The sequence below is a fragment of the Hemibagrus wyckioides genome, linkage group LG26, assembly GCF_019097595.1.
Source record: "Hemibagrus wyckioides isolate EC202008001 linkage group LG26, SWU_Hwy_1.0, whole genome shotgun sequence".
NCBI lineage: Eukaryota > Metazoa > Chordata > Actinopteri > Siluriformes > Bagridae > Hemibagrus > Hemibagrus wyckioides.
The window spans coordinates 6,448,755-6,475,821 of record NC_080735.1 but is presented as its reverse complement, the minus strand read 5'-3'; the positions used below and the strand labels follow the sequence as shown (position 1 = coordinate 6,475,821).

Below are 27,067 nucleotides of genomic sequence, written 5' to 3'. Positions count from 1 at the left end.
TCACTATAAGCAGTAAAACACTAAAATGTGCAAGGCAGTGGTATTCTATGACCAGGCCTGGGATATACTGCACTAGAACATACAAAACGTGTCCAATTTAACTCAGTTACAATGTCCTATTAACTCCAGAACTTCTTGCACCCTTCTAGAGCATTGTAGACATGACAGAGAGCTTTCCACGTTTTAGTGATACTTGCCTCACTGTTAATAAAAATCAAATTTTTATAAATTCTATATTTTAATTATTTTCTCAGATATACTGAATGTCAAACAATGTTTTATTTTAAATATGAATTTGCCAAAAATTTCCTTTAACAATATTGTTGACCTGAGATGTATATAAAATGTTTTTAACACATTTCCACATTCAGCACAAAACACAGACAAAAAATAATTTACTAGTACAACTGCGCGAGTAAATTAATGGGTATAATTATATAAGCAATAAAAAAAACTAGAAGCACTATCACTTCAAAAAATTCAACAAGTCTTTAAAAGCTGAAAATTTTCAAAGTGAATGCACAAGTTTCATTGATACTTGTCACTTTTCAAATTTACTTTCAAATAGACACCTTCACTATAACGAGCAATTTGGAAAGCTTGAACACCTTTTTAAGAGATCCATGCACAATACACAGCACCTGAACTACAGGAAATATGTACTGTGAAGAGTCAAATGAGACCAAGATCAACCTTTTTGACTGTAGACACTTTCTGAACCTTTGTTGAAAAATCATGATAAGAGTCATGGCGGCTGTTTAGGGGGCGCTTAAAAGCAGCTGAAAAGATGCATGGAAGTGGGGTTAAAGATCACTCTCCAAGCATATTCTAACCTTATGCACTGGCAAGAAAACGTTTGAAAATGCCTGCACCCGAATTTATGTATTTTTATTATCTTCTTGGTTTTATCCAGTAAAATGGTAAAATGGTTGTAAATGGCTCACTGAACACAAAATCACAGAACAATATCCATTTTTATATTTGAGCACAGAACAATGGTCAAATCAAATTTGCATGTTAAACTTTATTTTAAAAAGTAAAGTTCTTTAAAATGGCCCTTGACTACCTGACAAATTTGTGGCATTCTACTAATTAGTTTTTGCAGATATTCAGTTGTGATTTCTTCCAAGGTCTTCTGCAGCACTTTCCAAAGTCATTCCAGTTCCACACCAGCAAGATGGGATACAGTCCACAACACATCATGGTTCCAGTCATCTAAACTCCAGTGTTTGTACATTTTGGCAAACTGCAAACTTTTCTTCAGATTTGTTACTTAGTAAGGGTTTTTTTCTTGGCAACTCTGCCTATGAGGCCAGCTAATCTGAGTCTTCAGTGCACAGTGTCTGTGCACACTGGTTTCTCTCTTGATTTATTCAATGATGCAGCCAATTCAGGAGCACTGAGTCATCTGTTTCTCAAGCAGGACACTTGTAAGTATTTGTCTTCTTGGGCAGATGTACACTTGGGCCTCCCACTGTATCCTCTGTCCTGAAATGATCAGCTACAACATATCTCTGGAGACTATAGTGTACACCTTTTAAAGAAATTGTTCATTTCATCGTTCAGCCAGTGTATGTTGTAAGAAAAACTACACTAGATTACGCATTTAACCCTCGTTTCCTGAGAAGATACCGAGATGCTGTGTCATAGCTGATGCTATGGGAACAAACAAGTCATTGTGAAAGTTGTGCCTGAAGCTTCATGTGAAATATGCCGATTTATGGACTTGGGTAGGTCATGTGACAAAGCAATGTGTGCCAGCAAAACCAAAAAAAGGCATCTATGTCACATCCTTCCTGCTTCTAAATGTCTGAAGGAAGCGTGAGGGGAGATGTCAGAAGTGTGGCAAATGATGCAGCACCTTCTTTTCTTCTAGGGAAACTGGTTTAGTTCCCCTTCGAGGGAACTTGACTCAGCATAATAGCTTACGCTATGGGAATTTAAATACCATGCCACCACATGCTGGGAGATGTCTGTCCCTAAGACTGTGAAAAGACATGAGTGAACTGGGAAACACTAGCCCTGCAACCCTGGTCCAGGTCCAGGTTACAGAACCTGATAAAACTTTACAGAGACATCAGCCTGCCACACCATAAACATCCTGTAGAGAATACTCTGAGCTAGAGATTGAGCCCTAACACCCAGAGGCGAAGCCTCCACTACCCAGTCAGCTAGCGCTGCTGAGAGACTGGATTACCATTGGTGTGGCCACCGAAGCAGACTATCCTAGAGACTAGAGTATCCTGCCCTAGGATGCATAATAGCATTAATCAGGATCAAACTCCAGACAGTAGGCAGTAGGGGGCTACTGTAGAACCCTTCATAGCAAAGCCAAGGCCAGGAGCAGAGCCATTTTCAGGGTCAGAAACTTTTCAAGAGGCTGACTCCATTGGGTCGAAGGAGCTTCAAGCAATCCCTCTAGGAACAATGAGAGGTGGTCTCCAGGAAGGTCTCAGCCACCTGGTACAGCATAGAAAGTGGGTGCCTCTGTAAGGAGGCCCTGAGAACAGGTACTTGGTTCAGAGCAATAGTTGTCTACATCAAAATAGACCTACACTGAAGTAGACCTTCCATGTAGATGGTGATAGGCCCTCAGAGAGCCGCATCTGCAGAAACTCTAGCACAGTACTAACAGGGCAGTGAACTGTGTCCTGATTATACTGACTGCAGCAGATGCTAAAAGAGCCTCCAATTCCGGGCATACAATCTCCTGGTGGAGGGAGCCTTGGAATCCGGTATAGTCTCCTCAACCTTGGTTGAGAGACCAGAATCTAGGAGCTGGGTGGTTCCAAATTTCAGGGTGGGGATAAAGAGTTGGCCCATCACCCTGCTGCCCAAGGTAAGAAACTGGGGTCTTGTCCACATAAGAAAGGTACATAATATGTCCATGACGTGTAACCCTTACAACCCTGAAGGGCTCTGTGGGTGTGAAAACACTTGCTTCTGATCCATAGCTGGAACGTTCTCATGTGTAGCAGACACATGGGTATGACTTTGGCTAATGGATCTGAGTATGCTCTGTGCCTGGGCAGAGGCCTAGGTGAATGTCCTTCACAGCAGAAAGGATGGACTCCACCCGAGCGGATCGTGGTTGTATCCCAAACTTCCCCCAAGGTGGTGGTTCTCTGAGATGGCGAAAGCAATCACTTCTCTGGGTTCAGTCTGAGGCCCTGGGACCCCATGTGGGTAAGCATGACATCTCAATGACTGGCTGCCATGTCCCCTGACAGAGCCAGAATGATGAGCCAGCCAACTAGATAACTGAGCACACAGCTGTCTTGCAGAAGCAATTGCACCAGGGCAGTATCCATGCACTTTGTTCCTATGTGAAAATAAGGATTCACATCTATTGTCACAAACCAGCACTTCGACCTGATCTGAGAAATTATGAGCTTGAGAGTTATCATCTTGAACTTGTGGCAAGGTGTAAAGCTGCTGTTTGCCACTTTACCTCCTAGTGGCAGTCACTGACTGTATTAACAGCATCACAGAACAAGCTCCTGGAAGAAACTGGAGTGTCTAACAAAAAGACATTATCTTTGTATTTTATACTTGTTATGTTGAGTCACAACTGCCTCAGCGCTGCCACACCAGTTTGACCAGTGGCCATGTAGGCTTTCCATAAAAGGGCCAGGGCTTGGACAGGACAGCAAGCTTCCTCTCTGCAGCTGATGAAGGGGAGAGAGAGCGCTATAGTCTCTTCAACGCTAGGCATCGGCGCATACCCGTGTTCATTTGAGCCCACAACGGGCAACTGATTGGAAATTTCTGGGGAAAACCAAACGGGCAGAATTTGGATTTTGCCATGACCTCAACACCTCAGCATGGAGGTCAGATAAAAAAGGGAGGTGCCTGAGTGGAGATGGAGCATAGCCAGTGGTAAGGTAGCAATCATTAAGCTTAGAACAGGCAATGATAACCTTTCCCTCAGGCCAATCTAAGCATGTGCAACCACCTCCAGGAGCTCTTCAAATGTCACAGAATGTAATGGCAATTCTTCTGCTGTTTGCTACTCATTGCCCACATTGAGCTCCTCGGACCCCGATGCAAAGAACATTAATCCTCGTCCAGGTCGGGAGAAACTGCCCAGCAAACTCCTCAAGCTGAAGTGAGGACATCGGAGTCGGGAGAGAGGGCAAGAGAAAGGGGACAAACCATCTCTTGTTCTGCATCCAGTAACTCAGCGCACTGCCTCTGCTGATTACAGAGTGCTTTCTGAAGACAAAAAACTAAAGGGATGTGACGTAGATGCCGTTTTATGGTTTAGCTGGGACTCATGGTTTCGTCACATAACCTAAGCCACTAAATCATTTCATACAGAACTTCAGACACAACTTCCGCAAAGAAGTGTTCCCATAGCATCAGCCATGATGCAGCGTCGAATTCCCTCGAAAGGGAACTAAAATTATTTCAGAAAAAGGCATTATTTAATATTAATTGTGGTAAATACAATTACTTTAAAATTTAAATCTTATAAATAAAAATATTATGTTAAAACCTATTAATAACTAGCATTTTAATATCTTTATGCTCAAGTAATTTACATTTGGTCATCTGCCAGATGCTATTATCCTCAGTGACTGTAAATAGCAAAATATAAAACAAAAACTAAAATTGAATTAATTGTTTATTTTTGATCGATCTCATGCCAATAATTTTGGAATTTACCTCATCTAAGGCATGAACCTCAAGTGATTCCTTAAATAATACCATTAATTAATTGAAAAAGACATTACTGCACATAATTATGTTCTTAAATGTCCACATAAAGATTTTCTATTATGTGCACTATCAATGCAAAAAAAATGCAAAAATGATGTGTTGGATGAGGTGCTATTTCATAATTCTATTTTAATCATAGTTAGTTAATTATACCACACTTTTTTAAGATGTTTATTCAATGTTTCTTATGTTTTAGTAATCATTTGCTTAAAGGCAAATGACCCTACCCTACTTTCAGACCCTACTGAAAAAGACCAGATTTGGTACCCCAGAGGTTTAAACACAAGTGATTTGCATTATTACCTGTTAGTCAAGACTTAAGCATGAACCATTTCTAAATATAAGAACTTTTCTTATTGTATTTTAATATTGAAATGTATATTTATTTGTGATTGAGATATCTCTAAAAAGGATTTTCAGAATTTTAGGTCAGGAAAGACCTGTTTTAATTGTTTTGAAGATTTGAGACCTATATATAGTCAAAATATGACCATATGAAGGGTTTTCCCCATGTATCAGTTTATAAAAATAAAGGTGAATTGTGGAGCTGTTTTTTATGTTTTCCTACATGTTTTCAAATATTGCTCTCACCTGCTAGCATAATGTTCAATGCGTGAGTGGGTGTCATCATGGGACAGTTGTGGAGAAGAAGCTGGGCTATAATTGACAGAGAAGCAAAATAAGGAATTACACATCAAAAGGATACAGAATACAAAGGATACACTGTTCCTGTCACCCAAGCAAAGAATAATGAAAAAACTCTAATTTGCCAAGCCATCAGAGCCGAACCGAAAACTGTGGTTAAAAAAATGAGGTACGTATTGAACCGTGGGTTAACTGTATTGTTGCATCCCTACTTGCTACCTCTCTGTATTGTCAGCAATTTCTTGTAACTGTACATGCCACTGGAATTTATAGGATACAGGAAATATATACAGGTTATACTATACTATGCTAATGTGTATAAACTTTTATACTACCTTTAAATGGTGAAGCAGAAGTCAAGAGAACACATGACACATACACTTACATTTTTATGCCTTATTTCCTGTGTTCCCTTGGCCTTTTTCTTCATGGTAGTGTGTTACGAAAATATTCTACCTTGCCTATCCTGACAGACTAGGGTCTCCCACTAATAACGTCCAAAATCCAGGGGCAGAGCTACTTATAAGCTTTCCTATAAGCTGTTGTTTAATAATTGTGCTGAATAACTAGATTTCAATCTGGAATGAGCTAGCTAGAGGTGACAGTGGGAAGAGAAAAATCCCTGAGAATTCAGGAAGAACAATGGACCCACATTTAAAACTGAGACTTCAGGATGATATGTGAGCTCAACCATTGATGGTGAGACAAACTGTTCCAAACTCATTCTGCCATTTTACTGCATACAGCTGTGTTAAGAAAAAAAGAAAACTTAAATAAATGGACCACATCTCTGCTATGCTAATACCAGCATACAGATAAACGTGGCAAACAGGTTCTGAAACTAATTAGAATCTGGTGTGAGAAAGTCACCAAGACCCATTCTCTTGGAACTATGTGCTGAGTTTAGAGAGACCAAGATTGCAAAACTAGGCAATATCTATCCATATAGAATTAGGGGACAGCAGAATTAGGAGACATCCCATGTTTCTTCAAGCTGTATCATGCCAGTTGTATTGATAAGACATAAAATTAAATTTTGTGGCACAAATTTCCTTGCACAGCCGAAAGGTTTCCCCCTCCTCTTCTTCCCTAACCTACAACCTGATTATCCAATCTCTACCAGACAAACATAATATTTACATGCAGTCTCATACTAGATAAAAGAAATAATAACTAAAAGAAATAAAAGGGGTCATGTCCAAAATACCAGTGGCATTAAATTGACACATGACAGCCTCATGCAGTCTCATAATAGATAGATAGATAGATAGATAGATAGATAGATAGATAGATAGATAGATAGATAGATAGATAGATAGATAGATAGATAGATAGATCAATCTATCATGTGCCATGTGTCAATTTAATTCCTCTGGTATTTTGGAAATGACCCCTTTTATTTCTTTTAGATAATCTGTCAAGTTTTGATTTCAAACTCAAATGTCTTCAGTATAAAGCAAACACAACTAAATTGTCCTAGCTGTTCCAATACTTTTAGAGGTAGTCTCTATTACTGTCCATTTGATATGGTTTTTATTTTGCATGATTTTATTTGCCAACTTTTGTTTAGCTCCATAGCTGTTTTCATGAGCCATTTAAATACCTGCCTGTACTAAAGTGAATATTTGTAACAGCAGTACTCACAGGTGGTCAACAGGCCAGAAGTTAATCAGAGTAACAGGGCTGCAAAACAAGTTAAAGAGAAGACACACACACACACAGAGTAGTAATTGCATTACTTCATAAATGGCATAATACTGCACACATAGATATTTTATATTAATCACAAATGAAGTCTATTGTAGGTTGGCTTAGTCCAGTGCTGCTTTGTAACATGTGGAGCATGCCTCAACATTTTTCCTACCAGAACACTTCTTTGTTAAGTAAAAGTACTTCTACTGTAGTTAAATCAGGCAGTTAAATCTTATTTCATGCTCCCTGATATGTATATAACCACAGAGAAAACACAAGCTTTATCCAAGGAACACCAAAAAAAACACCCCAACTATTTAATTAAAGAGGTAGTCAATTTGATGATAGGTGGCCCTCTGTAAAAAATGCAAACTTTGTGGTCACAATGAAATGCAACTGAAAATATCTCTCACGTTTCCATGTTATCACCCTCCAGGATGGTCTGCACAGGGAGGTAGCCCATACGGGGGTGTTTAGCAAAATAACGTTTTGTCCTGAATTTGTTCTTTAGCACCTTGGCAAAATCTCTTACATCTTCACCAGAAGTTGTCTAGGAGAGACACACAAATAACAATGACAAAAAGCATATATTTACTGGCCAACTAGATTGGGAATACTTCTACACTTCATGCAATTATACAATCCGGTTAGCAGACAGATATCTCTGCAGATTTTATGCATGTCCAAAAACATAATACAAACACAAAAATATTGAATGTAAGAAAGATGCTTTGCCAAACATACCGGAGTGCAATATTCAACCATGGGATATTGCATTTTATGACCTTTAGCCACTCTGCCAGAAAAGAAGCAGCTCTGGCAGATGTCGTAGTTAAAGTGCTTTAAGCTTCTATACCTGCAGAAAGGTAAGATACATTAGATATCTGTCAAAATATCATTATGGTAATCCACAGTGAATTTAAATAAGAGGGTGCAGAAGCTTTTAAACAATTTAATCTAATTTACTATTAGAATAATATTAAAAGAATATACTCAGAAATAATTTTTACATACCAAATTTTACATAACACATATGATATAATTTTTTACAAATCATACTTTTTCTATAATCAACTCATTCAAACTTCCCTCTTTCCTTTTTGCCCAAGCCAACCAGAACCACATTCTATCAACATAAAAAATAGCTTCTCTTTTCAATAAAGAATAACTCACTGCTCTGTGCTTATGAACTTTGAGCTCTGTTCTTCCACACGGCACATTACACTTCCTTTAATGACCATGATTGCTGAATACAGCTTTCTTTTTAAAATGTGCACTATTGTTTTGTTTTTGATTATTATTTTTAATAAATCTATTTGCCCCAAATCCTTCATCCTGAGATTTTGTGTTCTGCTTTGCGTTGCATTGAGTTACTACAATATGTGTAATATCTGCATACTACAGCCTGCAGTGTACAATCCCCCATGTGCTATAATCCAGTGTATCCCTTAAGTCATGTTTAGAAATTTATCTATGCAATGTACAATAGATTTAGTTAATTAAAGTAGAATAACTTATTAAGCAGCTTGTCTAAATTTTTAAGTAAATGTTCATATGGTTTAATACTATTACTAATCCTTTAATACTAAGGTCCATGAGGCACAGGCCTATCTATGTCTTCATACAATTGAACAGCAATTTCACATTCAAACCTGGTTACAAACTGCAGCATGCTAATTTTTTAAGAAATAAATACCTGAAGCCAATAATAGGACATTCCTTGCAGATGTTACATTTGGCTTGGTGCTTGGCTGTTTCTGCTGCTGAAACACGGTGAAGTACAGGGAGCCAGACCATTGACTGAGGCTCCAAACGCATCCAGTCTAAGAAGACTGATGCTTCTAGTTCTGGCTTGTTATTTGCCTTTAGTGAATAAGAGACAAATGATATATGACACTGAAGTTTTTTTTCTTACACATTCTAAACATTTTTTTGCTTTGCATTATCAGCATAATATTAGAGTGCCATTAGAGGAGTCCATTAGAGAGTATGATGATGAACTTCTTTTGTTAAAAAAGCTAACTAACAAACTAACTTTTTTGACAATGAACAACAGCAACATTATTTTTCAATATAAGTGATTATGTTATTATAAGCAATTATAATTCTTTATATTAACTATACATAACTATTAACAACTTCTCGCCAAGCATATTAAAACATGATAATGCCATTATTAGACTTACAAACTGAAAACAGCTGCGCACACTAGGTTCAATGTTGCTTCCTCCAAATGATGCCACCTCACCAAGCTGCCTGGGGATCTGGATTGAGTCATGCAGCAGAAGGCCAAGGCGGCGCTGGTCACAGAAACCTGTGGCACTAGCCACCTGTCTAAACAGAACTAGTAAGAACACAAATATAAAATAAGTAAGAGATATACCTGTTGGACAATAAATTGAAATAAAATACAGTGCAAAAAAGTGCCTGTTGAGTGGAAAACACTGTTAAAGATTTTCCTTTTTAAAATGCTGCATTTTCTAAAATGTCCACTAATAATTTTTTGTTAGCTTATAAAAATAAACAGATAAGCAAAATAGCAGAATAATAAAAAAATACTATACTGATAATATTAATATAGCTGAATTAAACAGCAAGTTTCCCATTTATCAATGTATATTAAACAAATAATAATCACAGATAAAATAACTTACATCTGTATTTGTCTTCAAGGTGAGCTTTGCAGAGAGAGATAATTCCTGTTTTTAAAGAAAGGGTTCGAATCCTCCCAGTTCTACCTCTGTGAAAGTTAAATTAAATTGAGCATTAATACACACAGACTGTTGCATGGATAGGTATAGCAAAGTTTGAACTTATGCATAGGCTAAACTGGGCTGTAGCCCATGGCCCCGGGAGGAAATGCAGCTGCAGTTAGGTGGGCTAACTGATAAAAGAAAAAGACCACTGTCTGTTGACCACAATACTATCTGTAGTAAAGTTTGTTGTGTGTGTGCTGCTTAGAGAGGTTTAGTTTGACTAAGCTGTGCACAAATAGCATGGCAAACTATTGTAAGACTACATGGTTTTTAATGTACCATCACAACTTTACAAGAATAAACTGATTTGGAGAAAGCAAAAAACTTTTTTAAACACACTCAGGCAGAACAGAAAGGTTTAAAAACTCTGACATTAATACTCTAACCAGCTACTGATAATAGACACAGGTAAACTGATTAGCAGAACTGATTGCTTGTTGGTTCAAATAGTTAAAAAATTATTAGATATTATTTGTGAATGAGCTATAATTTGTGAATTACAGCACCTACTAGAGGGGATTTGAATTTCTTGGAGAGGTGACTTCACTGTCAAATTTACCTGTGCATTATGGCCAAACTATTCTCCAAATTTAGAGAAACAAGTTTCGTTCAGGTTGGTCTCCCAGTGCTCTCTTCTAAATTTCATGATTATTATACCAAGAGAAACCTTGAAGAAGAACCTTGGTTCAGTTCTAAGTTTGCAGCTATTTGTTATTGAACTGACTCTGTCATTTATACTGCCACCTAGACATGAAATTAACTTGTTGAAGTTCTTGGATTGTTCGAAATATGAACTAAGATGTGCCATCACATCCTGATTTGCATCTTTACTATCAAATTAATTTGCATACTGGACAAATATAACAAATATACCAAAAAAGTCTATAAAAGTCTAAATATAAAAGTCTTCTATATATGGTCTCAAAATGCTGTGATACAAATTTGGTGAAGACTATACAGAATTTGTAGAAGACACCGGTTAGTCAGAAATGCTTGCTGATCAACTTAAAGGCAAAAATGTGCTGAGAGGAAACGGTTTTAAACCTACTCGCCCCAGTGTCAAATTGTCATAACGAAAAATATATTTCAATTCAATCATATATTTAAACATTTCTGGAAGGAGAAGTAGTTGCACTGTTTAAAGATTGAATGGAGTTTCTAGGTGAAAGTCTATAAATTAAAAACAAAACAAAACAAAACAGTGAGTTCAGACAAATGAACACTCACCCTAGAGCGGAATCACCCGCTCTAGCTTCTCCACATAGAAATGAATGCAGGAAAGAAAGAAGAATGAATTGAAAGAGAGAGATGTGTGCAATCTGTCTGCAATTTGACATGACAATTCCTGTCACACCCAGGTTTGATCATCTAAATGTGGGAATCTTGAAAACTGTACAAATTAAAGCAGTTATTTTCAAGTGAGAAATGAGTGAGGGAAAAAGAATGACAAAATGAGTGCAGCAGATGATGCTGTTTAGTGTGACGTATGAAGAAGTGTTTGAAAACACTTCTTGGGGTCTGACCAAACATGGTACAGTTGGCCACTTGATAATGCACCATGTCACAAAGCAATAGTCATCTCAAACTGGTTTCATGAACATGGCAACGCATTCAATGTTCTTCAGTGCCTTTCTTAATCACTAGATTTAAATCAAATACAACACCTTTTGGGAGGTGCTAGATCAGGTATGTGGAAATGTATGTGGACACCTGATCATCACAACCAGATGAGTTTGTTGAACATCCATCTTTAAAATGATAGGCCCTCTTTGCTTCTATAACAGCTTTCGCTTTTCTTTCCAATCTTTTCCAGATTTTGCTCATGCAGACATAAGAGCATTAGTGAGGTTGAGAATGTTAACAAGAAGGCGTGGTGCACAGTGGTTTTCCAATTCATCCCAAAGGTGTATTGTGGGGTTGAGGTCAGGGCTTTCTGCAGATCATTCATCAGCAAACCTCTGTCTTCATTGACCTTGCTTTGTGCATCGGAGAGTTATCATGCTGGAACATATCTGGGCTAGGTTCACTTTACCAGTGAAGGAAAATCATAATGCTACGGTGTACAAAAATATTATATAAAATTGTTTTAATGAATCCATGGACCCAAGTTAAACAAGTTCAGTGTTCTTCAGTGCCTTTCCTAGCCACTAGGTCTGAATCAAATGCAATACCTTTTCGGTTGTGGTAGAGCAGGTGATATGCATCATATAAGTTCACCTCAAAAATCAGGAATGGAGGAATTGCAGGAATTGTGTAGTCATGTCAACTGAATCTCAAAGGAATGGTTCTAACATCTTTTGAAATTCATGCCACAAAGTATTAAGGGTATACTGTGAGCAAATGGAGGCCCTACCCAGAACTGGTATAGCTGTCTCCATCTTTGATGGTTTGGGGGTGCATAAGTAATATATTTCTTTATTTATTTTCTCTCCTTTCTCTGTTTCTCTTCTTTTGTAAAGCTGCTTTGAGACAATGTCCATTGTAAAAGACACTATACAAATAAATTGAATTAATGAATTAATAAACTGAATTAATGAGAATTAATAAATTTGTATGAATAAGTGGATATGATATGGGCAGCTTGCATGTTTTGGAAGGCACTATGAATGCTGAAAGGTAAATAAAGGTTTTAGAGCAACATATTTCATGGAAGGCCTTGTGTATTTCAGCAGGACAATGCAAAACAACATAGTGCAGCTATTACAACAGCATGGCTTCGTAGTAGAGGAGTCTGGGTGCTGAATTGGCCTGCCTGCAGTCCATATCTTTCACCTATAGAGAACATTTGGCGTATCACTAAACGAAAAATATGACAAAGATGACCACAAACTCTTCAGCAGCTAGAAACCTATATCAGGCAAAAATGGGACCAAATTCCAACACCAAAACTCCAGAAACTCATAACCTCGATGCCCAGATGTCTTCAAACTGTTTTGAAAAGAAGAGGTAAACATGCCCCCGTCCTAACTATTTTGAGACCTGTAGCAGGCATCAAATTTGAAATGAGCATAAAATTTTGTGCATAAAATTGTAAAATTATTGTTTAAACATTTGTTATGTTATCTATGTTCTATTGTGAATAAAATATTGGCTCACGTGATTTGAAATTCTTTTAGTTTTCATTTTATTCAAATTTAAAAAACGTCCCAACATTCCCAAAATTAGGCTAAATAATAGGCTAAATAATATAGGAAAAATAATTTTCTACCATTTTATACCATAACTTTCAGTAGGGTAAAGAGTACTTTGAATGCATGTGAGAGGGAAAAAAAAAAGGCATTTTATAATTATCACTGCATTAACATTATCTGTAAATTGTTTGATCTTGCTCCTTGTTTAGGCCTATATTTGCGGTCTTTTGAGGCTAAAATGTTCATGTTTTCCTTTTTAACTGAGATCTTTCTTTGTGCCTGTATTAAGGGCTAAAATATAACATAATACTCAGTTTTCTAAATCTCACACCATCTTATATTGTATAATAAAAGAATGAAACACGGTTAGAAAAATTGTAAAATTGAAGTGCATGTTAAAACAACTCATGGAATGGAAAATGGAATGGTACATACGTGTCATAAACATTCAGCAACCAGTTGAGACACATGTCCACACACAGAGGAACGTTCACAAGGCTGCTATGCTGCTGCTCCAAACGGTCATAGATACTTGTCAGACAGCTTATCACCTGTATGATGTCTATGAACTGCTCATTTTGTTTCAGGCTGTGCTGTTCAAAAGCTTCACATGCTGCTGACATCCCCAGTAGGTCCACTGCACAAAAAAAAAGTAAATAAGTAGAACAATAACATAGTATGATAGTAAGGTTCGAAATTCCTTCTAGTACACATTTTTTATTCTAACTACACCAAACTATAATTCCATTTTTTAGCTTAGTAATCTCAGTGGGCCTTTTTATTAGTAGTCATAGGGCAGCACTATGCATATAATAAATCTGTGTTCATGATTAATACACCTGAACAACACTGGTCATATATATGAGTTAAATGTCTAAATGTGTATACCTATACTACTGGTTGTTGAAGTACTAAAAAGTTTTACTCATATGGGATCTCATTTGATTTTCTCAAGTGATTGTAGATACAATATTCAAAAGCTGTGAATATAATTCTATTAATTAATCATCAATGCCCCAGAAATTACCATTAAATTTGAAATGGACTCACAGCACAGAGCTTTCTGCAGCCTCCGTAACTTCATTGCTGTTCTGTATGCTGAAAATCTTACATTGTTGAGATCCGCTGTAAAGCAGACATTGTTATTATTAAACAGATATATTGTACTTCGTGTTCAAAGACTCAAGAAGACACAAACCATCTCACACTTATGTGGAGCTTTCCCAAAAAGTTGGAAGTACCAGTTGTCTAGAATGTCTTTGAATGCTGTAGCATTATGATTCCCATAGGTGGAACTAAAAGGACTAGCCCAAACTTATACCAGTATGACAATGCACCTGAGCACAAAGCAAAGTCTATAAAGAGCTGGGTTGCTCATGTTGGTGTGGAATAACTTGAATGACCATGAGAGAGCCCTGACCTCGACCTCACTGAATTTTGGGATGAACTGGAATGCCAACTGAACCCAAGGCCTTCCTGCCCAACATCAGTGCCTAACCTGACTACATACTGACATCTATTGGGGGTTTTGTTTTTGTCACCACATGTTATTTAGACATGGACATATATGCACCAATCATCCATAACATTAAAAACCACTGAAATTGATTATAACATTTAGTAGGCAACAGGTGAACAGTCAGTTCTTAGTCAAGAAGCTGGAAAAATGGGCACCCATAAGGATCTGATCACCTCTCACAAGGGTCAAATTGGGATGACTAGGCGACTAGGTGAGAGCATCTCCAAAACATTAGGTTATTGTTAATGTTATGGCTGACTGGTGTATGCACACATACATACTTACCTCAAACCCATACAGTGCATTAGTAAATTATTCAAACCCCTGACCAATTCTCTCATATTACTGAGTACATTAAATTTCATTCTGTCTGAGATTTTATGTTAAAACACTGAAACTCTTTAAAGCTGAACTACTTTAAAGCAACATTTAATTTATGTTGGGAAATATTTTTAGAAAAAAATGTAAAACAATGTGCTTGCATAAGTATTCAACCCCCACACATTAATTTGGTAGAGCCTAGAAAATCAAAAGCCTTTGGTAGAAGGCTGGATACCAACAGGGATGCATTTACATTACAAGTACAATTATAAAATGTTGGAAAAAATGCAATAATAATTTTGACATTAGTATGAAATTATACCACTTGAAACTTGACACTTGAAATGCTTCAGGACCAGACATGCACAGTAGCATTGCAAAGCATTTGTTATTATTTACATTCTTAAAATGGCCTATTAAAAAAATAATCTTTTTGACCTAAAAATTGTTACTGGCCATTTTTGCAATGTTACTGGACATTTTCAACAGATGTCAATATGTCAATGTGTCAATACTTTATTTTTAATAATTAACAAAATGGAAAGCAAATGAAAAGAAAAGAAACCCAAATCAAATCAATATTCAGTGTGTCCACCCTTTGCCTGCAAAACAACATCATTTATCACTGCATATATAGTCCTCAACATCTTGAAACCCCAGAATATATTGAAATCTTTGCCAGGGAGAAACCTTGCTTGTGCAGTATAAGTACCTTGAGGCACTAGAGGTTAAACATCCAATAGAAATATCAAAAAAACAAAAACAAAAAAAAACAGACTTTTTAGCAAATTTTGTGAATGATAGCTCACAATGGAAACACTGTCAAATGTCATCATTAAATATTTACTCATCATTAGTATATAGATGTAGAATACCACATTTCAGTTTGATTCAACTTGCAGTCCTTGAAAAATAAAATGGATCTGACCTTAGTGCTGGCTCATATTTATGACCACACCGAAAATTGATGTCTGACCACAAGAACTTGTTCAGTATAGCTTTCACATTTTGTGTGACTGCAAACAAGCAGTAATGAACTGTAGCTGTTTAAGTTAATTCTATTTTAAATAAAAAATGCAGTAAGTTTTCAAGCTTTTGTATTTTGTTTTTCAACAATTTGCAGTTTGAATATATGGAAATATAAATCTACTCACCTAAGGACTGGTACAACTCAGTCATTTTTGGATGGTCCCAACACGTTGTTTGTGTCTGGTGGCTGTAGGATAAATGCAATTAGGGAAAATGGTGAGCAACAATGACTTCCACTATATACACTACTGGTCAAAAGTTTTAGAACACCCCAATTTTTCCAGTTATTTATTGCAATTCAAGTCGTTCAAGTCCAATGAATAGCTTGAAATGGTACAAAGGTAAGTGGTGAACTGCCAGAGGTTAAAAAAAAGGTAAGGTTCCCCAAAACTGAAAAATAATGTACATTTCAGAATTATACAAAAAGGCCTTTTTCAGGGAACACAAAATGGGTTAACAATTTAAAGCTGTTCTGCAGCAATGGAGGTTGATCAAGCCTTGAAAGCTGGTGCTACTAAGTCCTACAGGTGTTCCAACTTTTCTGGATTACTTACAACCCCCTCTGTCTGAATAATAGCAGTGTTGTAACACTGTGGTACCATACCCTCGTGAACATCAGTTGAACAGTATTGTACTGCAGAAAGTAGTGTGTTGCTACAAAAATGTCGAGAAAAAGGCAATTAACAATGGAAGAGAGACAGACCATCATAACACTTAAAAATGTAGGTCTTTCCTACAGAGAAATTGCAAAGAAAGTCAAGGTGTCAGTGAGTACAGTTTCCTTCACCATCAAAAGGCACTCAGAAACTGGGGCAAACTCTGACAGGAAGAGGTCTGGCAGACCCAAAGCCACAACTGAATCAGAGGACAAGTTTCTGAGAGTTAACAACTTGTTTGATAGGCAGCTCACAGGACAACAGCTTCAAGCACAGCTTAATAGTGGTCGTAGTAAGCAAGTCTCAGTTTCAACTGTGAAGAGAAGACTTTGAGCCGCAGGTTTGACAGGACGAGTTGCAGCAAGAAAGCCATTGCTAAGACGTCAGAATAAGACAAAGAGGCTTGTCTGGGCCATGAAACACTGCCATTGGACTACTGAAGAATGGAAGAAGGTATTATGGACTGATGAATCAAAATTTGAAATCTTCGGTTCATCACACAGGATCTTTGTACGCTGTAGAGTGGGCGAAAGGATGGTTCCACAGTGTGTGGCATCAACTGTGTGATGGTCTGGGGCTGTTTTGCTGGATCCAGGGTCGGTAACTTGTACAGAGTAAGAGGCACCCTGAACCAAAACGGCTACCACAGCATTCTGCAGTGCCATGCAATACCCTCTGGTATGCGCCTAGTTGGTCAGGGGTTCGTCCTACAGCAAGATAATGACCCAAAACATAAGTCCAAGCTATTGCCAGAACTACCTCAGGAAAAAAGAACAAGATGGTAAGCTTGAAAACATGGAGTGGCCAGCACAGTCTCCAGACTTAAACCCCATCGAGCTGGTTTGGGATGAACTGGACAGAAGAGTGAAAGCAAAGCAACCTACAAGTGCCACACATTTATGGGAACTTCTGCAACAGATTTGGGAAGAACTTTCTGAAGAATATTTGATTTCTATTGTAGAAAGAATGCCATGAGTGTGTTTAACTACTTTGATGAGTCAAAATTTTAGAATACATTTTGGTCTATAAACTGATTCCATGATCTCTTTTTTTAACTCCAATTGCTTATTTGTACTTTGCTTTCATTTCAGAGTGCAATGAGACATTAAACTTAATAATGTTCAATAAAAAACTGGAAAAATTGGGGTGTTCTAAAACTTTTGACCGGTAGTGTATGTATATTATATATTATGGATACTGTATATATATTTAAGAAAACCTAAAAATCTATTTTATAGTAACGCTTACATTGAAGAATAATGAATCAAATATAATATTTGTGTGCATGAATTCTGCCAGTCTCAAACACTGCCATTTGCTATTTCTAACCCCTGATGATGTCAGTGTAGTATCATGCTTGATTTCTTTCATTTGATTTAATATGAATTACTATACATGTGATTTTGTTCACAGTCGGTACTATGTTAAGTACTATGTTAACTAAATTAAGGATCTCAACACTTACTTCTTTGTATAAAGCACATGCTGTAGCATTATGATTTACCTTCCATAGAGCTAAAAGGTCAAAGCATAATTCATCAAACCTAATTCAAACATCTAATTCATCAAGGCAATGTCCCTGTGCCCTGTAAGCAAAGGGAGGTCCTGTCCTGTTATTGCCAAGTCAGCTTTCTTTGCTATTTGGTTAAAAGACTATATCTCCCAATACCCCACTCTTCAATTTAACAAGCCAAAACAAGAACAAACTCATACACATTCACATTCATAACTCAGAACCCTAGAGTCTAAAGTGTCTACAACCATTGAAAGCCCCCAAAAACCCTTCCTCAACATGTTTTTAGCTCATCAATTTAGCATACTTTTTTGCTAATTCCCATAATATACAAAACAAATAATCAAATCCTAGGATTTTTCATCCAGAGGTGATTAAGCCAGAGGATAACTGTTTCTTAGGAGTGATGACGCTGACATTTGGTATGCTGCTGAAGGAGGGGGGCATAGTCAAGCACTGGATGTTGAATGGAGGCCAGAGACATAAAAGGTAAGTGGTAATTGCACACCTGCAGGGAATTAAACTAATGAATGTTGTGTTTTACAGTGAGCTCTGGTGAGGACAAAAAGGAAAGAGACAAGTGCCTTGAGAGAGAAAGAGTCAACCAGCCCAGAGCCACGTGTGTTTATAAAATAAATCAGCTGAAAAGCAAACGTAAAAGACAAAGAGTGGTTCTAATGAGACTTCATAAATTGCACATATGTCCTAATCTGCAAGTAGAATTTGTATGTCAACCACATCTGCCACTGGTCAATCAAGATTCAGCAGTCATTTGGCAATTGTTACAACCGGGTTATTTTATTTTATTTTTTTTTACAAAACCTGCATGGTGGGTTCAGGTAGGCTATTCTAAAATCTCCTGTAACCTAAAGGCAAACTGCCCACTTAAGGGGCGCTACTCATGATCTCAGATGAACTCAGAAGGTACATAATGAAATTTTCTTTGTGATTCTGACACAATTCCTAATACCATAAAAAACTGCATTTTGTCATCATTACAAAACTTTATTTACAAAAAAAAATCATGTATGGTCTCAGGGGCACGTCTAGAGCATTGTCAGTGGGGGGGGCCATGCTGGGGCACTGCTTCAAACGAGGTTGGCCACCAGTAACACCCCCCGAGGGTAAAATCTACAGTATACCAAGTAAATCCTATTCTTTGTTGTTTTTTTTGTTGTTCTTTGAATAAAGTCAGTTGTAATCAAATGTAATAAAAAACACATTTTGGTTAATGTACTTTTTTGTCATCCCTATATATATCCATTAAGTTAAATTTATTTAATAACCAGTATTTATTTTTTCAGGTGTTTTCATAAAACTACACAAGTTTATGAAATAAATCTGAGCAATATTAAAAACACAGAAACATAAATGTCGTCAACCTTTTTTTTAATAAGCGGTTTGGCCATTACAGTATACGGTATTTTTATTCACAATATCTTTCAAAAAAAAAAAAACTCGCCCAATTTGTTCAAAAATCACTAAAAATTGTTTATACTGTAAATCAATTGCATCTATGTCATTTCATGTGTAAACAACTACATTAATGCTAGGCCTGACACTTTAAATGACTGTCTTCTGACTGTACACTTACTGATGCACCAACAAGTAACGTGTCATCGGACAGTTTTCAGAACGTTCAGAGCATATCGTCATTCGGGGCAATCTTGGATCTCAGTAATTGTCTGCAGTGGCGGCCGGTCAATAGGGGCGCTGGGACACAGCTCCCTTAAAGTTAGCCAGAGAAAACTGCTACTCTAACACATTAACGATAATTATATATTTTAATAACAAACTACTAAACGTACTTGTAAGGACGTGCTCGAGGCAGACGTAGTAGAATCCATATGCAGATCTTTATTCACAAAACGGCAGGCAAGAATCGGAATCGATATGGCTAAGCGAAAGGGTCAAAAACCGGAAAATCAAGAACTAGCGAACAGAAACCAAAACCGCAAAACCGAGACTCGTAGAAAACAGTAACAGGCAAAGATCATACACGTAGCAGGCAATCAGAAACAATAAACAAGGCTTGGTACGTAATCCACTAGAGAGAACAATACTTTGCAGTGAACAATAGGCAGCGTGCTGCTTAAATACCCGAGTAAGACAGGAAGTGAGCTTGCAAATGTCAATATTCGGGTGATGGCTCCCTCTGGTGCTCTGGTTCTGCAAGCATCGTTACAGAACACCCCCTCTAGGAACACCTCCAGGTGTTCGTCGACGCGGGCGCCCCTGTGGACGAGGAGCAGGTCGATTCGGGAAGCTCAGATGGAATTCCTCAGTGAGCGAGGGGTCGAGAATGTCCTGTGCATTAACCCAACAATGCTCCTCTGGGCCGTAACCCTCCCAATCCAACAGATACTGAAGGCGGCCACCTCGACGACGGGAATTCAGGATGGTGCGCACCTGGTAGGCAAGGGAGCCATCAATGTCCAGTGGTGGGGGAGGTTCAGTGATAGCGGGGCCGGTGGTTTGAGGCTCGTGGAAGGGCTTGAGTAAAGACACATGGAAGGTAGGCGAGATACGATACGATGCTGGAAGCTCAAGGCGGAAAGAAACTGGATTAACTTGGTGTAGAATTTTAAACGAGCCAACAAACTTGGGGCTTAACTTATGACAAGGAAGTTTTAGTTTTATATTCCTAGTAGAAAGCCACACCTTCTGACCCACTTGGTAACCTGGGTGGGGACGCCGACGCCGGTTAGCTTGGAGCTCTTGTCGTCGGATCGCTCTCTGGAGACGAACATGGGCTCTTTCCCAGACCTCCTGACTACGTCTTGCCCAGTCTTCAACTGTAGGCACATCCGAGGGTTCCCCGGACCAAGGAGAGAGCGGAGGTTGATAGCCCAATACACATTGGAAGGGAGTTAAGCCGGTCGAGGAGTGGCGCAACGAGTTTTGGGCATACTCAGCCCAGGGGAGAAACTCACTCCAACGGTGTTGCTCACGGCTGCAGTATGTTCTTAGGAACCTGCCAATTTCTTGATTAAGCCGCTCCGCTTGGCCATTGGACTGGGGGTGATACCCAGAGCTGAGGCTGACATTGATCCCGAGTTGTTTGCAAAACTCCGACCACACACGAGATGTGAACTGTGGGCCGCGATCAGAAACAATGTCCTCGGGTAAACCATAGTGACGGAAGATGTTTTGGAAAATGGCTGTGGCCGTTTCCATGGCAGTAGGCAGACCTTTCATGGGGATTAACTTGCAGGACTTGGAAAAGCGGTCGATTACAACCATGACTGTGGTGAAACCTTGAGAGACAGGGAGGTCTGTGAGAAAGTCTACTGAGATGTGAGACCAGGGTCGGCGTGGAACTGGCAGTGGTTGAAGTAGACCTTCTGGTAGCTGACGGCTCGTTCGGGACTGTGCGCAGACCGAGCAGGACCGCATAAACTCCTCGACATCGTGGTTGAGCGATGGCCACCAGAATCTTTGTCGTACCAGCTGAATGGTTCTACGGGTGCCGGGGTGTCCTGAACTCAGGTTCTCATGGGTCCATCGTAACACTTGTTGGCGGAAACCTGTGGGTACATAAACTTTGGTCGGTGGACATGTTGGGGGGGGGAGCCTCTGTCGATTGAGCCCGTTCAATTTCACTCATCAGGTCCCACTGCACAGGAGCTACTTGGGCAGATGGTGGAAGGATAGGCTCTGGGCTGGATGGTGGCTCCAGGGTTTCATGGATTCGCGACAGGGCATCTGCTTTCCCATTCTTAGACCCGGGGCGGTAGGAGACTGAAAACTTGAATCGTGTAAAGAATAGCGCCCACCTAGCTTGCCGTGGGTTGAGACGCTTGGCTTCCCGAAGATAGGCCAGATTTCTGTGATCGGTAAGGACCAGGAATGGGTGGCAGGCCCCTTCGAGCCAGTGCCTCCATTCTTCCAGGGCAGCCTTTATCGATAGTAGTTCCCGGTTCCCTACATCATAGTTCATTTCGGCCGGTGTGAGCTTTCGGGAGAAAAAGGCACAAGGATGCAGTTTTCCGGACTCTGGTTGACGTTGAGAAAGCACAGCCCCTATCCCACAGCTCGAAGCGTCCACCTCCACTACGAACGGCAGCTCAGGGTTAGGATGACGGAGTATCGGAGCGGAAGAAAAACTTTTCTTAAGTTTCTGAAAAGCAGCTCTGGCATGATCAGTCCACTTTAATTTCTTGGGCTTGTCTTTCAGCAGTGAAGTCATTAGGCTAGCAATGGTACTGTAGTTCCTGATGAATCTCCTGTAAAAGTTCGCAAATCCAAGGAAGCGTTGCAAACCCTTGATGGAGGTAGGTTCGGGCCAGGATGTAATGGCGGACACTTTCGATTGATCCATTTCTACTCCCTCATGCGAGATTACATATCCTAGAAATGTTACTGTGGAACGGTGAAACTCACATTTCTCCAGTTTCACATAGAGATTGTGGTTGGTGAGGCGTTGGAGGACAGCACGAACATGAGAAACGTGTTGATCTAGGCTGGCGGAATATATGAGGATGTCATCTATGTAAGCAATGACGAATTTGTTTAGCATATCCCTGAACACTTCATTGATAAGTGACTGGAAGACGGCGGGGGCGTTCGTGAGTCCATATGGCAAGACCAGATACTCGTAATGTCCATGTGTTGTGTGAAACGCCGTCTTCCATTCGTCGCCCCCCTTTATCCGGATGAGATTGTAGGCGCTGCGCAGGTCAAGCTTGGTGAAGATTTTGGCTCCTTGTAACTGTTCGAGGGCTGCGGGAACCAGGGGAAGAGGGTAAGGATACGGGACTGTGATTGCGTTCAGGCCTCGGAAGTCAATGCAGGGTCGAAGGCCGCCGTCCTTCTTTTCTACGAAGAAGAACCCTGCTGCCGCTGGTGAGGTAGACGGGCGGATGTATCCAGCTGCAAGGGCTTCCTCAATATATTCCTCCATAGCAAGCTTTTCAGGAAGTGACGGGGTAAATATGATTCTTAGGTGGCATGGTGTTCGGAAGAAGGTCAATGGCACAGTCCCAGGGTTGATGTGTGGGTAATCTGGCGGCCTTTTCTTTACTGAAGACCTCTTGGAAATCTTGGTATTCTTTAGGGAGTGTGACTTGGAGCGATGATTCGGGGCTTTCGATAGACGTGTAAAGGCATGGACGGGTCATCGGGTTGCAAAAACAGTTCCCTAGGCAGAAGGTAGACCACCTTTTTAATTCCCCCTCCTTCCATGAAATGTCCGGGTCATGAAGTTGAAGCCAGGGAAGGCCTAGGACGACAGGGTTTGATGGTGAGGAAATAATGAAAAATCTCAGTCTTTCTCTGTGAAATAATCCGATCTGAACCTCCATGAGAGGTGTGTGGTGAGTAAGAAGGCCCTCCCCAATGGGCTGATCATTTATGGCAGTGACTTTTAACGGCAGAGTGCATGGGATAGTTGATAGGCCGAGCTCACGGACCAGGTTGCTGTCTATCAGGTTCACTGCTGATCCGGAGTCAACCAGCGCTGTGACGAAAAAACGAGAGTCATTGTGAAGGACGAAGGCAGGAAGAGAAACCTTCGAAACCAGCTTCACGACTTCTCTCTGGGATGTGGCAGGCTTCTCTGGGCATTGGAAGACTCTGTGACCTGGTTGTCCACAGTAGAAGCACAGCTGCATCTGCACACGGCGTTCGCGCTCAACCTCAGAAACACGAGACCTCCCCAGTTGCATAGGCTCGGTGACTTCCTCCTTCTGGCTGTGGTATTCCATAGTGCCACGTGGTGAGGAACGAGGTGTGGGGGTGCGAGTACGATGCTGGCGCCGCAGGTTGTCAAGGCGAATAGCAGTGGATATGTACTGGGAGAGAGTAACATCAGTGTCTCTGCACGCCATTTCCGCCTTCAGCTCTCTAGTAAGTCCTTCCCGAAACACCGCTATTAATGCCGCCTCATTCCAGCCTGACTGAGCAGCGAGCGTGTGGAACTTAATAGCAAAATCAGCAGCTGTATCAGTTCCTTGGCGTAATTCCAGTAATAGGACAGAAATGTCTTTACCTCCTGCCGGATACTCAAACACTTCTCTGATCAGATTCGAGAAAATATCAGCTGAGGTCTTGACCTGAGGATCCGAATCCCACACAGCCGAAGCCCAATCCAGCGCTTTGCCCATCAGCAGAGATAAAAGGAATGCGCATCTGATGCTATCGCTGCAGTATACCTCTGGCTGTTGAGCGAAAAAGTTGTCACACTGGCGCAGGAAACCCCGGCATCGATCCGTGGCACCATCAAACTTTTCAGGAAGTGAGTTTGCAAATGTCAATATTCGGGTGATGGCTCCCTCTGGTGCTCTGGTTCTGCAAGCATCATTACAGTACTATTTCACTATTAGTCATATCATTTATTTAAAATAAAAAAATCTAAACTGTATTTTATTCATGTGTGTGTGTGGGGCACTGGGCAAACAAGTGTGTATGTAGGTCTGTGATTTGAGCCTGAGCTCTAATTGGCTTGTTTCAAATTGTCCCCTCCCACTTTTGTTGTTAGTGAATCAATATTGTTTTTATATATTTGGCAGTGGTGGGCTGTGCATTTCACACCTAGGCCTTCACTGGTGTCCTTCCTGAATTAATCCACCTCTATACCATCATTATGACGTCACGGCAGTAGATACTAATCAACCGTTAAATAGCAAAGTAAAAAAGAAATTAGGCAACAGTATTTCACACCTCACAAGGAATAGTCCATTTTATTACAGTCCGCCTTGAAAATGCATTTGTAAGGATGTCTGTGACCAAATCGATTTCTTCTCCTGTCAGCCATTGTGAGTTAAAATACATATATTTTATTTAGTTTGTGCAGTTCGCTGCCTCTGACTACTCCAATTATCCAATCAAAGGACAGGAAATTGTTGACGTAATCGTATGCCTGCTAGATGGCCTCAGTAACGCCAACTTGACATCTGACTGGTTAATGTAACAATTTCATTGCCATTTATTTTAAGCTTTGTGGCCCCTGACAGCCCACCACTGATATTTGGCCTCATGTGATTGGACCATTCTCAACAAGTCTCATTACCGCTCAGCAGATGGTCAGTTAACGGACAGGTACTGATTAATGTGGAAGCAAGCGAAATATCTCAAGAAATTTGCAAGCCAAAAAGAAAGGAGAGCAAAATTTCTTTGCAAATAATGCCACTGGCCTGTGATTAGGCCACTTTCCAGTGTGTCTGTTTTTTAAATGATTATCTTTATTACTTCATTACTGATAATAAACCCACATTGAACTCAAATTCACTGATTCATAGTAAATTTATTGCATGCTTTAACAGTTGACTTTAACAGTATCATTTTCAATATTTTATCTTAACAGTAATGATACATAATCACCTGATAAATGGCTATTTACAGTCCTGCATTACTAACAGTTTGATTTTAAGGTTGTTTGCGCCCCACCCCCCAAATGTTTTTAGCACTAGCTGCCACTGATTGTCTGTATTAAAAATGTGGTGACTGTCACAAAATAAACCCCATTATACTGATACAAAACACGCCAAATTACCCTGTCAGTGTTTACTGTTTGATAACGACCAGCTTATTGTACTTTGTCTTTTATTAAACGCTGACTGAACATTTGACTGAAATCAACCACGACCAACACGAACAGAAGGACTGGGTAAACACACTGATCTGAGAAAACCTATACATAAAAAACTATACATAAAGACTACCAAGCAGCTCTTTGTTTGGTGTCTGTCTTCCCACAATTGATAACACACTAATGTGCACTTCACAAACACATTCCATTCCAAGTCCACGACAGCATTGACGTTTCTCTCTGGCGCTGCACTCCTTTGAATCGTGAACACCAGCAGAAACTAAAAACTGATCGGCCATACAACAAACCAATCGCAAGACACCTTATGGGGGGGCACCTGGGGTGGCCAATCGGGGATTGCCAGGGGGGATGCCACCCCTGGCCACCACGTAGACCCGCCCCTGTATGGGAGTCATCTGATGAACATGAAAGTGAAGTTGAACATCTTCCATTGCCTGAACAGTTGCCAGATCTGAATAATATTAAGCCACATTGGGGTGTTTTGGAAAATCTAGCCATGGGGTCAGAGTCCAGTGACTTCTGTTCCGGTCCCAAGCCCGGATAAAAAGAGAGGGTTGCATCAGGAAGGGCATTCGGCGTAAAACATTGCCAAATTTAACCATGCGAATTGTCGGTACTCAAAAGTCGGTACATTGACCTACAGGGTGCTGGTGGAAATTGGGCTACTGTTGGTCGAAGAAGTAGAGGAGGGAGGAGCGTGTGCAGACAGAGAGAGAAGAGGAAAGGTAAGAGTGTAGGATTGAGAATAGGAACTCTGAATGTTGGTACTATGACAAGGAAAGGGAGAGAGCTGGCTGATATGATGGAGAGAAGGAAGGTGGATATACTGTGTGTACAGGAGACCAGGTGGAAGGGTAGCAAGGCTCAAAGTATAGGATCAGGATTCAAGCTGTTTTATTATGGTGTGAATAGTAAGAGAAATGAGGTAGGTGTGGTCCTGAAGGAGGAGTTTGTGAGGAATGTTCTGGAGGTGAAGAGAGTGTCAGACAGGGTGATGAGTCTGAAGTTAGAGGTTGAAGGGATGATGTTGAATGTTGTTAGTGGTTCTGCCCCACAGAGATTCTGGAGTGAATTATATGAGGTGATAGAGACCATTCCCACAGGTGAGAGAGTGGTGATAGGAGCAGATTTTAATGGACATGTTGGTGAGGGGAACACAGGTGATGAAGAGGTGATGGGCAAGTTTGGAGTTAAGGAAAGGAACCTTGAAGGACATATGGTAGTGGACTTTGCTAGGGTTAGAGTTATGTTGTAAGGAATTTAGACAGAAGTTGAGGCAGGCTCTGGGTGGTCAGGTAGTGCTGCCAGATGACTGGGAAACTACAGCAGAAGTGATCAGGGAGACAGGAAGAAAGGTGCTGGGTGTGTCATCTGGAAGGAGGAAAGAAAATAAGGAGACTTGGTGGTGGAATGAGGACGTTCAGGATAGTATTCAGAGGAAGAGGTTAGTCAAGAAGAAGTGGGACATGGACAGGACTGAAGAGAATAGACAGGAATACAAGGAGTTACAGCACAGAGTGAAGAGGGAGGTGTC

The 27,067-nt window shown here is 40.0% G+C and overlaps 1 protein-coding gene across 7 annotated transcripts in view; it reads right to left on the bottom strand.

The window, feature by feature from the left end:
• The window catches only part of dmd (dystrophin), a 183,206-nt gene that overhangs the window by 28,984 nt on the left and 127,155 nt on the right, over positions 1–27,067 (bottom strand). For 6 of the 7 annotated variants that reach the window (XR_009203704.1, XM_058380897.1, XM_058380896.1 and 3 more), the window contains 10 exons: positions 15,941–16,002; positions 13,997–14,071; positions 13,382–13,583; positions 9,714–9,799; positions 9,246–9,403; positions 8,756–8,922; positions 7,804–7,915; positions 7,473–7,609; positions 7,012–7,050; positions 5,314–5,379 (listed from right to left, as the gene is read on the bottom strand). Coding sequence is in view for 6 of the 7 variants with exons in the window: in XM_058380897.1 (XP_058236880.1) it covers positions 5,314–5,379; positions 7,012–7,050; positions 7,473–7,609; positions 7,804–7,915; positions 8,756–8,922; positions 9,246–9,403; positions 9,714–9,799; positions 13,382–13,583; positions 13,997–14,071; positions 15,941–16,002 (1,104 nt within the window). In the remaining variant the exon portion in view is untranslated. Of the gene's footprint in view, positions 1–5,313; positions 5,380–7,011; positions 7,051–7,472; positions 7,610–7,803; positions 7,916–8,755; positions 8,923–9,245; positions 9,404–9,713; positions 9,800–13,381; positions 13,584–13,973; positions 14,072–15,940; positions 16,003–27,067 lie in introns of those variants that run through there. The other variant, XM_058380899.1, reaches the window with a different exon arrangement.